The sequence below is a fragment of the Callithrix jacchus genome, chromosome 22 (genome assembly GCF_049354715.1).
Source record: "Callithrix jacchus isolate 240 chromosome 22, calJac240_pri, whole genome shotgun sequence".
Classification (NCBI taxonomy): Eukaryota; Metazoa; Chordata; class Mammalia; order Primates; family Cebidae; genus Callithrix; species Callithrix jacchus.
The window spans coordinates 14,962,241-14,975,060 of record NC_133523.1 but is presented as its reverse complement, the minus strand read 5'-3'; the positions used below and the strand labels follow the sequence as shown (position 1 = coordinate 14,975,060).

At 50.5% G+C, this 12,820-nt stretch overlaps 1 protein-coding gene across 13 annotated transcripts in view; it reads left to right on the top strand.

Annotated features, from left to right (window-relative positions):
* EPS15L1 (epidermal growth factor receptor pathway substrate 15 like 1) overlaps positions 1-4,607 on the top strand; it is a 120,972-nt gene extending 116,365 nt beyond the window's left edge. For all 13 annotated transcript variants that reach the window (XR_013531274.1, XR_013531273.1, XM_035286440.3 and 10 more), the window contains one exon: positions 3,950-4,607. Coding sequence is in view for 11 of the 13 variants with exons in the window: in XM_035286440.3 (XP_035142331.1) it covers positions 3,950-4,096 (147 nt within the window). In the remaining 2 variants the exon portion in view is untranslated. The remainder of the gene's footprint in view (positions 1-3,949) is intronic.
* Positions 4,608-12,820: the final 8,213 nt, after the last annotated feature.

Here is a 12,820-nt window from a genome sequence, read left to right as displayed (position 1 = left end):
TGCAGCCTTGACCTCCCAGGCTCAAGCAATCATCCCACCTCAGCCTCCCATGTAGCTGGGGCCTCAGGTGCACACCACTGCATCTGGCTAATTTTATTTTACTTTATTCATTTTATTTTTTTAAGAGATGGGTTCTTGCCCAGGCTGGAGTACAGTGGCTACGACTGATCAGCACGGGAGTTTTGACCTAGGCCAGTTCACCCCTCCTTAGGCAACCTGATGGTCCCCTGCTCCCAGGAGGTCACCATATTATTGATGCCGAACTTAGTGCGGACACCCGATCGGCATAGCACACTACAGCCCAGAACTCCTGGGCTCAAGCGATCCTCCCACCTCAGCCTCCCGAGTAGCTGGGACTACAGGCGCCCACCACTGTGCCCAGCTGCATCTGGCTAATTTTAAAATGTTCTTGTAGAGACAAGATCTCACTTTATTACCCAGGGTGGGCTTTGAACTATGGGCTCAAACAATCCTCCTGCCTTGGCCTCCCAAAGTGTTAGGATTACAGGCATGAGCCCCTGTGCCCAGCCTGTTTTCTGTTTAAAATCACTTTTCCCACTGCAAATACCTGTTTTTTTCCAGAGGAAATTGTTAGATAGTGCACTTCAGCCACTCTGAAGGAATGGGGTGAGGACAGGACCCTTCATTGTTTTTGTTTGTCTCTGGGTCGAATCATTGTTTAAAATCATCCATGACCAGCCCTCCTCTGGGTACTCGAGATGTCTCTCCATGTTTCTGGGCATTCAGGGGGCTCCGCCGATCGGCCGGTGGTTTCTGGGTTCACTGGGTCCGGAATATTTGTGCTAACTTAGTAGAGGGTACAGCTGCTTCCTCTGGTTCAAATACTTCCACTTCCCTGAGCACATGCCGAGAGGGCTCTGACTGCCCGGCAGACTGGCAGTATGACTTTCAGCGTGGACGTTCTGAGACTGATGTCCAGGCTGCGTTTTCACCTGTGCAGGGGCAGCCCCATCCACGATGGCAGTCAGGGGGGCCCAGATCACCCGAACCTCACTTGGGGAGGTGGTGCCCTGGCTGTGCCTCTCCAGAACCCTCTTATTTACAAGCCCCGAATTTCCATCAGTGGATTATTTGTGCTTGTGGCGGTTCCTGGGAAACTTCTTCCCTCTCTCGTATTTCTTTAAAAGCAGGCCTGTCGCAGGCAAATGTGTTCATTAGGAAGTGGCATTTCTAGGTGAGCAGAATGGTTCTTTTGGAAGTTCGCATTAAGAGCAGTGCAGATATCAGATCAGCTAAGCCGTGCTTTGAATTATTGAAGGAGTTGGATGCAATTTCAATGTCAGAACAAGTGAATGAATGGGAGGTGGCTAGAAGTGTCCTGTGCATGGTGCGGTGGAAGTGCCATCAGACGCCTTGGAGTGCAGGTGTCTGTTCCTAGTGAGGACAGGTGCCAGGTGCCTCCCGGGCTGTCCTGTCACCCAGCGTGCCAAGCTGTCTGAACTGTGGATTTCCAAGAGGCTGCTGAGATGAACCACTTACCATGCACCCTGAGCAGTCAGGCCTCATGAGGGCCGTATCTCGAAAGGGCAGTGTCCCGCCCCTGCGGTGTCTCAGTTCCATAATAGTGCCAGAGGGAATCAAAAATCAGAGCTGGTTTGAATCCCAGCTGCTATTGGTTTTGCAGTGGCCACACGCACAGGCATCCAGACTGTGGCCCACATGACCTACCCAGATCCAAGAACTGGAAGGTAGCCCCACCCAGGGCTAAGACAGCAGACACAGAGGGATCTGCTTCGGAGCTCCCTTTCTGGAGAGCTCTCTCTGACCTCACAGCCCATCCTGCCTCCTAAGTGCCCGCAGACCTCTCCAATGCAAGTTTCCAGCGTCGGTTTGTGAGCTGGCCTTGAACCAGTGGACTCTGAAGACATTGGAAACTTTCCTACCGATATCTTTCATTTGGAAACACAGACCCCGAAAGCAGAAGGCGCTTCAGTGACACTCTGCGACATGGGGGCTCAGCGGGGCCAGAGAAGGCAGCGGGGGTGGAGGCTATGGTTCAGATCCAGCAGGCCGGTTACGTGGACGCTCCCGGCTTTGATTTGGATCGGGGCGAACATTACCGTGAGCTCCCGCCCACCCCGCCCTCAAGACTGGTGGAGGGTGAGGTCCGAGTCAGCGGCGCCATCTCCCTCCCACTGTTGTCAGCAGCACCATGGAATAATCTCCGCCTGCACTTGTTGTTTTTTCCTTGTTTTTCTCCCCATGAGGTGTTGGAAAATTCCCCAAAGTGGGGCGGGAGGTGGGGGAAATGATTATCTGTGCCCATGGCAGTGACACAATGGCAGGAGGGAGATCGACCTGGAGACTCGTCAGACCCCTAAGTTTAGCTGGGCAGCGCCTCTAAGAAGTCAAGACTCAGCCCTTCCTCCCAGAGACATCTTTTCTTGATACCGACACTCTGCCTACCCCATCGGGGTCCTGAGGCCGCCTAGAGGGAGGCCTCCAGGGCTCTGCATCCTCCTCCCAACCAGGTTCCTTGCATCCCCACTCCTGCACCCAGCCCAGTCCCTCCCGCCCTGCCATCTGGCCCTCGTCTCTCCTGCCCCTTGCTCATGCCACCATCAAGCCGTGAAACATCCAGACACTGCCAACCCAATCACCCAACTCACTTGCCCATGGAGCCTCCATGGGAAAATTCCAGCTCCTTTGAGGCCCACAAGACCCTCAGTCTGGCTTCTCCCACTCCATGCTTCATCCTGGCGACAGTGCCTGACCCCACAAGGACATATCCTCCCTGTCAGCTTCAGCTGCTAGCCATGCCCCTGGACCTGCCACAGCCTGGGGGGAAAAGTCTGTAGAGTGTGAGCCACCCCTTCCCTGGCCTGAGTGTCCCTGGCTGTCAGAGGGATGAGATGACAGCAGGCCCACCTCCCAGTTGTCACGCAAACCTAGTGCTATGTGTGGCGGACAGCCGTGAGTGTTTCTGTGTGCCTCCTTCCCTGCACTCCGGGGAGCCAGCAGGGGCCTCCTCGAGAGCCTGGGTTCCAGACTGTACTGGGATTGTTTGTATATTTCTGCTCCCAAGGGCGCCTTGGGAAGAGCCACCACACGTGTTATCATTGGTGTTACTCCAGCGTTGAGCAGAGAGCTGGTGAGAGGCAGTGCGTCGCAGTGAGATGTTCATAAGGGAATCCTTTTAGTCTCTAAGTGGCAGCAGCTTTCCTGGGGGGGACCCAATGATGCCAGCAACCTCCCAAGGAAGTCCAGGACGCGGGGGCCCAATGATGCCAGCGACCTCCCAAGGAAGTCCAGGACGCAGGGACCCACCCTAGGGGAGGAGCCTGTGGGATGTGGCTTTTCTTTTCATAGCTAACGTATTTTGGATCGTCTGGAATCACCTGTCTTAGCATCAAGATGCTTTTCTCCCTTTGTTAAGTTTTTATTTTAACTGAACATTTTAGAAAAATACCCCAAGAATAAAGATTTGACTAACTGGCAGTGTGACTGCCATGGCTTTTCTCAATGTTCTGGTAGAAAATGACCCTCAGAGGGTCTCGGAGTGCTCCGAAGAGCTGCGTTCCCAGACTGCAGAATTAGTCTGCACTGCGGGGCTTTAGAGCTGTGCGTGTTCGAACTTCCCCATCTTTGCACCACTTGGCCACCAACATCAAGGGTTCACCCTCACTTCTCTGCGTGGGGCTGGGTGGCTGATTTCTCTGAGGCCCAGAGGTCACGGTTAAGGTCACACTTAATCACATGCACCCTGTCCGCTCTGCCTTCCAGATGGGGGCCTGAGCCAGGCTCTCACACCCACTGGACCCAGCCAAGACACTTTCCCCTTGCACATCGGATCCTCCGTGGGGCGGTGGGCAGGCCCCTGCCCCCTCCCACACATTCCTTGTCCCTTCCCACACATTCCCTGCCTCCCTCCAGCCTACAGGTCCTAGCCCCAGGACCACATCACCCACTCTCCGTTTTTCCTTTGCAGTTTGGCAATGAGGAGCAGCAGCTGGCGTGGGCCAAGCGGGAGAGCGAGAAGGCGGAACAGGAGAGGCTGGCTCGGCTGCGGCGGCAGGAGCAGGAGGACCTGGAACTGGCCATCGCGCTTAGCAAGGCTGACATGCCCGCTGCCTAGGCGCGGGCTGTGCGCGGGTGGGACAGGGCATGGGCGGGTTCCAGAGAGGGGACAGTGCGGATGTCAACACACACACACGCACACACACACACCATGTCTACACACGTGTGCGCATACACACACACGCACACACCATATACACTGTAGCCACTGTACACCAACAGCCAGGACTGGAAGGCTCGTTCAGGGTGAGCAAACTCGGCTGTAAGGCCTAGAGAGGCCTCATCTCCTGGGGAGGCCCTTACAGGGGCCGTGCGCCATGTCTGCAGGTCCCTCTCTCCAATGTGCCATCCCCCCAGGTCTGACTGTGTCCAGCTCTTCTCTGGGAATGAACACATGGTGGTCAGCCCAGGTGAGGAAGCACCCACGGCCTCCCTGCCGCCTCCCCACTCATAGCTGCAGACATCCCCGCCCGCCCGTCCGCGTATCAGTCAGACACTCCCCCAGCGGTGTATGCATTCGTTGTATAAAATGAAGTTTGAATGATTAATATAAATATTTTAATACAAAAGAAGAGAAGCTTCTTTAATCTCTGTAAACACTTTCTCCTGCGTTCATATCAGGAAGATCAACCTTGCAAAAATAGGTGGAATGTTGCTCTTTAAATCTTAAATTTTTACCTTTTTGTTTCTTTGGTATTTTCTTTAAGAGACAGGATCTTCTCATGTTGCCCAGGCTGCCTAGACTCAAAACAGTCCTCCTGTCTCAGCCTCCCAAAGTGTTGGTATTACAGGCGTGAGCCACCAAGCCCCGCCCATCTTTGTGTTTTCACCACCTTTGGCTTTTAGGACAGTTTTAAATTTGCAGAAAAATTGCAAGAGGATAGAGCATAAGCCCCTCAGACAATTTACCCTTTAAAAAATTTTTTGGGACAGGGTCTGAGCTCTGTCACCCAGGGTGAAGTGCAGTGGCATGATCTCAGCTCACTGCAACCTCCGTCCCCTGGGCTCAAGCCATCCTCCCACCTCAGCCTCTGAAAGGGCTGGGATTACAGACGTGTGCCACCGTGCCTGGCCAGTTTTAAAGTTGCAGAAAGATTGCAAAAATAAAAATAAATAAAAAACAAAGGGTGGCTGGGCACAGTGGCTCAAGCCTGTAGTTTGGCACTTTGGGAAGCCAAGGCAGGCGGATCACAAGGTCAAGAGATCAAGACCATCCTGGCCAACATGGTGAAACCTCATCTCTACTAAAAATACAAAAATTGGCTGGGCATGGTGGTACATGCCTGTAGTCCCAGCTACTCAGGAGGCTGAGGCAGGAGAATTGCTTGAACCCGGAAGGTGGAGGTTGCAGTGAGCCGAGATCTCACCGTCGCACTCCAGCAACAAGAAAGACACTGTCTCAAAAAATAGAATTGCAGGCCAGGTGCAGTGTGGCTCATGCCTGTAATCCCAGCACTTTGGGAGGCTGAGGCAGATGGATCATTTGAGGTCATGAGTTCAAGACCAGTCTGGCCAACACGGTGAAACCCCATGTCTACTAAAAATACTAAAAAATTAGCCAGGCGTGGTGGCTTGTGCCTGTAATCCCAGCTACTCAGGAGACTAAGGCAGGAGAATCACTTAAGCCTGGGAGGTGGAGGTTGTGGTGAGCCAAGATCACACCTCTGCCCTCCAGTCTGAGCGACAGAGTAAGGCCCTGTCTAAAAAAAAAAAAGGTTCTGTTTCTCCCCTAACATCCTTTTTCTGTCCCAGGATACCCCCTGGCATTCAGCCATCACATCTCTTTAGGCTGCTCTGGGCTGTGTGAGTTTCTCAAAAATTCTGTGTTTTTGATGCTCTTGATAGTTACAAGAAGAACTGGTCAGGTGCTCTGTAGAATGTCCCTCCACTGGGATTTGTCTGATGTTTTTCCCATGACTAGATGGGGAGGTGGGCTTGGGGGAGGAGGACCACAGAGATGAAGTGCCTTGACATTATTTAATGACGTCAAAGATCAATGTCATCAACATGACTTACAGTGCTGGTGCTGACACTGACCCACTGGACATAGAATTGTTTTTGTTTATTATTTTATTTTATTTTGAGATGGAGTTTCACCTTTGTCACCCAGGCTGGAGTGCCATGGCACAATCTCGGCTTGCCGCAGCCTCCACCTCCCAAGTTCAAGCAGTTCTGCCTCAGCCTCCTGAGTAGCTGGTATATTACAGGCACCTGCCGCCACGTCTGGGTAATTCTTCGTATTTTTAGTAGAGATAGGGTTTCACCATGTTGACCAGGCTGGTTTGGAACTCCTGGCCTAAGGTAGATTCAGTTTCAAAAAGCAGCTTTTCAAGCTCAGATATTCTGTTACATAGACTCATCTCAGGGCAATAATTCGTGAGATTGAAAATACAGGCCTGGCTCAGTGGCTCATGCCTGTAATCCCAACACTTTGGGAGGCTAAGGTGGGTGGATCACCTAAGGTCAGGAGTTTGAGACCAGACTGACCAACATGGAGAAACTCTGTCTTTACTAAAATTACAAAATCAGCTAAGTGTGGTGGCTCATGCCTCTAATCCCAGCACTTTGGGAGGCTGAGGTGGAGGGATCACCTGAGGTCAGGAGCTTGAGACCAGCCTGGCCAACATAGTGAAACCCTGTCTCTACTAAACATACAAAAATTAGCTGGGCATCATAGCAGGCACCTGTAATCCCAGCTACTCAGGAGGCTGAGTCAGGAGAATTGCTTGAACCTGGCAAGTGGAGTTTGCAGTGAGCTGAGATTACACCATTGCACTCCAGCCTGGGCGACAGAGTGAGACTCAGGCTCAAAAAAAAAAAAGAAAGAAAATCCACGTATAAGACTGAACCCACTCAGTTCAAACCTGTGTTGTTCAAGGGTCATCTGTAAACCATCAGCTGAAGTTCATGGCAGATTTTGGGGAATGTAGAGATTCCAAGCCCGTCTTCCAGGTTATAGACCCTGGAGGATCCCTGCGGTCCTGGAGACGAGGGTGCTGGGAGGGGACGTTTCCCTGGCACCCATGGAATAGCCTTGTTTTGTGGATCTGGGGCCTGGTGGGGCCTCATGGGCTTTGCAACCTCTGAGGGGTCCCTAGCCGTCCCTACAAAAGTGAACAGCTTCCTGAAAGTGGTTGTGGCTGGAGGCCATCCCCAAGACTTCCTTCCTCCTGGAGGAAAACCCCAGAGTGCATCTAAAGGCCCCACACCACGTGCTTCTGCCGTGACAGATCCCTTTGGGGAAGGTGCCGAGTCACCTCTCCCCAGGGTGGTCACAGCCCTGGCATTTGAAGGAATGTGAGGCCCACACTCTGTATTAGGTTTTGGACGCCACAGTTTTCACAGCAATTCAACTTCCATCATCTTGTTGGAAACTCAGAGCAACCTTGTAGATGAAGAGGGTGGATGTGAACCCATTTTCCTGATGGGAAAACTGAGACTCATTTCCTGCAGTCATTTGCCCAGAACTCCAAAGCCAGCCAGGGGCGGAGGCCCATTTTGCTTATTTGAGAAAATAATTGAGGGTTTCTTAGAAAACTCGAGGGTTTCTAGTTTCTTGTTGTCTTCTGCTTATTTGCATATTCACCGTACCCAGAAGAGGCAGGCAATGGCTCTTGATATCTTAGAAATGGAAAACCAGGTACTGAATTAGGAGCTCTTACCCAGGGGATGGGGCTTTTTAGGGAAATCAGTGAATCCCTTAATGTACATTTGTGGGTTTTTTCTTGTAGGTGGGTTTGCAGAGTGTTATAACTTTTTATCATTTTTTCTCCCCCCACCCCCCTTTTTTAGAGATGGGGGTCTCGCTCTGTCACCCAGGCTGGAGTGCAGTGGTGCAGTCATAGCCCTCTGCAGCCTTGAACTCCTGCGCTCAAGCGATCCTCCTGCCTTAGCCTCCTGAGCAGCCAGGACTACGGGTGTGTGTGCCACCACATCCAGCTAATTTTTTTTTTTTTTAAATAGAAACAGGGTCTCACTATGTTGGCCAGGCTTATCTCCAACTCCTGACCCCAAGTGACCCTCCCGCCTCGGCCTCCCAAAGTGCTGTTGGCATTATGGGTGTGAACCACTGCACCCGGCGCCCATCTGATTTTTATTTTATTATTATTTTTTGAGACAGAGTTTTGCTCTTGTTGCCCAGACTGGAGTGCAATGGCGTGATCTTGGCTCACCGCAATCTCTGCCTCCCAGGTTCAAGCAGTTCTTCTGCCTCAGTCTTCCAAGTAGCTGGGATTACAGGGGCACCCACCACCATGCCTGGCTAATTTTGTATTTTTAGTAGAGACGGGGTTTCTCCATGTTGGTCAGGCTGGTCTCAAACTCTCGACCTCGGGTGATCCAACCACCTGAGCCTCCCAAAATTCTGGGATTATAGGCGTGAGCCACCACGACCAGCCCCCATCTGATTTTTAAAGAGGTCCTCAGACCCCCTAAAATGTTAGAAGCCAGTTTTAAATCCTGTTTTTTTCCTTCCCTGCTACACACACACACACACACACATGCACGCACACACACTCCCCTACTGTGTAAATAATCAACATCAAATCCATGAATCCATTCCTTTCCCATTGGCTCTGTCTCTTCCGTGGCAGAGGACACTCATGCCCTTTCCTGAAGAACAGAGTATCCAGTTGGAACAAATGTAGAATGAAAATTTCCAAACATAATAGTTGACCAGGATAGTAAACACCCCCGCCCCGTCACCCTTCTGCCCAGCGTCACCTCATCCAGATTTTCCACATTTGCCTCACGGCTGCCTTCCTTTGCTCTGGAGAAGTGCTTGAGGGCCAGCTGGAGTCGGGATGCCGTTTCACCCACATGCACCGAAGCACGCGCCACTCTGTGTGGTGACTGACACGCTACATATACTCCATGCCAAGGTCACGCCTGAGAAAATGAACAATGACCCCTCCTTCTGTCCATCAGATCTTTCATTTAAGAGGCAACTTTTTTTTCAAATAGTTTTTTTTTTTTTTTTGAGACAGAGTCTCCCTCTTGTCATCCAGGCTGGACTGCAGTGGCGTAACCTTGGATCACTGCAACCTCCACCTCCTAGGTTCAAGCGATTCTCCAGAGTAGCTGGAATTACAGGCACAAGCCACCATACCCAGCTAATTTTTGTATTTTTAGTAGAGACAGGGTTTCACTATGTTGGCTGATCTCGAACTCTCAGCCTCAGGTGATCCCCCAGCTTGGCCTTCCATAGTACTAGGATTATAGGCATGACCCATCGCGCCCAGTCCTTTTTCAAATAGTTTTGATCTAGGGTTGGTTGAATCAGCAAATACAGAAACTTCCAATACAGCAAGCAAGAGGCAACTTTTATTTTATTTTTATTTATTTATCTTTAGAGAAAGGGCTCACTCTGTCGCTCAGGCTGGAGTGCAGTGGTGCGATCCTAGCTCACTGCAGCTTCGACTTCCTGGGCTCAAGTGATCCTCCCACATCAGCCTCCCAAGTGGCTGGGACTAGAGGTGTGCACAACCACGCCTGGCTAATTAAAAAATTTTTTTTTACTTTTACAGACGGGGTCTCGCTGTGTTGCCCAGGCTGGTCTCAAATTCCTGGCCTCAAGGAATCCTCCCACCTTGGCCTCCCAAAGTGCTGGGATTACAGGCATGTGCTGCTGCACCAGGCTGCAAGAGGGAACTTTTTTTTTTTTAGAGACAGAGTCTCCCTCTGTTGCCCAGGCTGGAGTGCAGTAGCGTGATCTCGGCTCACTGCAACCTCCGCCTCCTGGGTTCAAGTGATTCTCCTGCCTCAGCTTTCTGAGTAGCTGGGATTACAGGCATTCGCCACTATGCCTGGCTAATTTTTGTTATTAGTAGAGACATGTTGGTCAGGCTGGTCTTGAACTCCTGACCCTGTGATCCACCCACTTCAGCCTCCCAAAGTGCTGGGATTCCAAGCCTGAGCCACTGTGCCTGGCCTTTTTTTTTTTTTTTTTTTTGAGACAGACTCTTGCTCTGTCACCCAGTCTGGAGTGCAGTGGCTCAATCTCAGCTCACTGTAGCCTTTGCCTCCCGGGTACAAGCGATTCTCCTGCCTCAGCCTCCCGAGCTGGAACTATAGGTGTTGCCACCACGCCCGGCTAATGTTTTGCATTTTTTAGTAGAGATGGAGTTTTGCCGTGTTGCCAAGGCTGGTCTCGAACTCCTGACCTTAGGTGATCCACCCGCCTCGGCCTCCCAAATACGCTAGGATTACAGGTGTATGCGCCCGGCCAAAAGAAGCAACTTTTCACTGCAACCCCGCCGCGTTTCGCCTCCAGACTGTAGAGAGCTCATGGGAACCCTCCACCTTCTCCCCATCCAGCAGCCCAGTTTGGACTCCTGTTCGCCTGGAATTCAAGGGCCCACATTGTCCGGTCCAAGCTGTGTTTCGGAAAAAGGATGACGGGTGATCGCCAGCCTCCTCTGAGTAAATGAAATCACATCTTCAAAGCCAGTTTTATGTAAAAGTACATTCTTGTTCTGGAACAGCTGTGGAAGGCTATTTTTAAACCTGTCCAGGAAGCGTCTGGGAAACAAACCGCCTCTTGAAATATGGACTAAATATTTCTCCCCCTTATCAGATAGGGTTCCTTTGAAACGTGCTACTTTGTTTTGTTTTTTTTCTCCAAAATTTTCCCCAGTCAAAGTTACTAGGACCTGTACAAATTGTATCATGAGCTGTTTTTGGAAAAACCTAAAGGGAAATGGAAATCCGATGGTTATCGCGAGCTTATTCCAAAGAGATGACGTGACGTGGGCTTGCCTGGGTAGAGTCATGTTTACGCTGAGTGGGTATTTATTTTTATTGTATTATTATTATTATTATTATTTTTGAGATGGAGTTTTGCTCTTGGTGCCCAGGCTGGAGTGCAGTAGCATAATCTTGGCTCACTGCAACTTCCACCTCCCGGGTTCAAGCCATTCTCCTGCCTCAGCCTCCTGAGTACCTGGAATTATAAGTGCCCGCCACCATGCCCGGCTAATTTTTGTCTTTTTAGTAGAGATGGGATTTCGTTGTGTTGGCCAGGTTGGTCTCAAACTCCTGACCTCGGGTGATCCACCCGCCTCCACCTCCCAAAGTGCCGGGATTGCAGGCGTTAGCCACCGTGCCCAGCTGTCAGGCTCTTTAAATATCATTCCTTGATTTGCTTTCTGGTTTTTTGTTTTGTTTTGGGGACAGGGTCTTGCTCTGTTGCCCAGGCTGGAGTGCAGTGGTGCGAACATAGCTCACTGCAGCCTCCACGTCCTGGGCTCAGGCCATCCTCCCACCTCAGCCTCCTGAGTTGCTGGAACCACAGGCATGTGCCACCAGGCCCAGCTACTTTTTAAAAATTGGCCAGGAGTGGTGTCTCATGCCTGTAATCCCAGTACTTTGGGAGGCTGAGATGGGTGGATCACCTGAGGTCAGGAGTTCGAGACCAGCATGGCCAACATGGTAAAACCCTGTCTGTACTAAAATTACAAAAAATTAGCCAGGCATGGTGGCAGGCAGCTGTAATCCCAGCTACTCGGGAGGCTGAGGCAGAAGAATCGCTTGAACCCAGGAGGTGGAGGTTACAGTGACCCGATATCGTGCCACTGCCCTCCCACCTGGAGGAACAGGGTAAGACTCTGTCTCAAAAAAAAAAAAAAGAAATTATTCATGGAGATGTGGTCTTTCTAGGTTGCCCAGGCTGGTCCGGAACTCCTGGCCTCAAGCAGCCCTCCTGCCTCAGCCTCTCAAGGTGCTGAGGTTATAGGCATGAGCCACCACACCCAGACTGATTTGCTTTCTGACTGACGTGCAGGGGTGCTCTCTATTTATGATCTTGGACTTAATGTCTGTGTTTTCTCATTTGGCCAAGGAGGTTGGACCAGACAACCAGTGAAGACCTTTCTTTTTTCCTTTTTTTTTTTTTGAGACAATCTCACTCTGTCACCCAGGCTGGAGTGCAGTGGCACAGTCTTGGCTCACTGCAACCTCTGCCTCCTGGGTTCAAGTGATTCTCCTGCCTCAGTCTCCCAAGTAGCTGGGAATACAGGCGGGCACCACCACACCCGGCTCATTTTTGTATTTTTAGTAGAGACGGGGTTTCACCATGTTGGCCAGGTTGGTCTTGAACTCCTGACCTCAAGTGATCCGCCCACCTTGACTTCCCAAAGTGCTGGGATTACAGGTGTGAGCCGCCACACCTGGCCCAGTGAAGACCTTTCTAACTGTAAAATTCCTTAAGATGACCATTCAAGTCTCTAAAAAGACACATATTTTAGGATCTCACATAATAAAAAAAAGAAAAATTGAATGAACATTATTTTGTAACCTCATCTTTATTTAAAATATTTTGCTCACTCTTGATAACCTTAATTTCATAGGGGGAAAATGCTAGTTCAAATAACACTAATATACAGGCTGGGCATGGTGGCTCATGCCTGTAATCCCAGCGCTTTGGGAGGCTGAGGCAGAAGGATCAGTTGAGGCCAGGAGTTAGAGGCTGGGGTGAGCTATGCTGGCACCACTGCTCTCCAGCCTGGCCGACAGAGCAAGACCCCAGCTCTAAAAATAAAACAACAAAAAACTGCTATATGTCTCAATAGTATATCAACAATGTGTAATTAGATCAATATGTTATATATCAATAATATATCTCATAAGCTTTTAAAACACCATTGCAAAAAATACTAGTCTAATAAATGAGCAGTTCTGTGACTTTGCATTGGTTTTCCCATATTAACCTTCACCTGGGAGAGCGAGAGCCCTTTCTGAGGCCAGAAACATAAGGACTTGTCTGCAATGAACATTATTTCTTTGT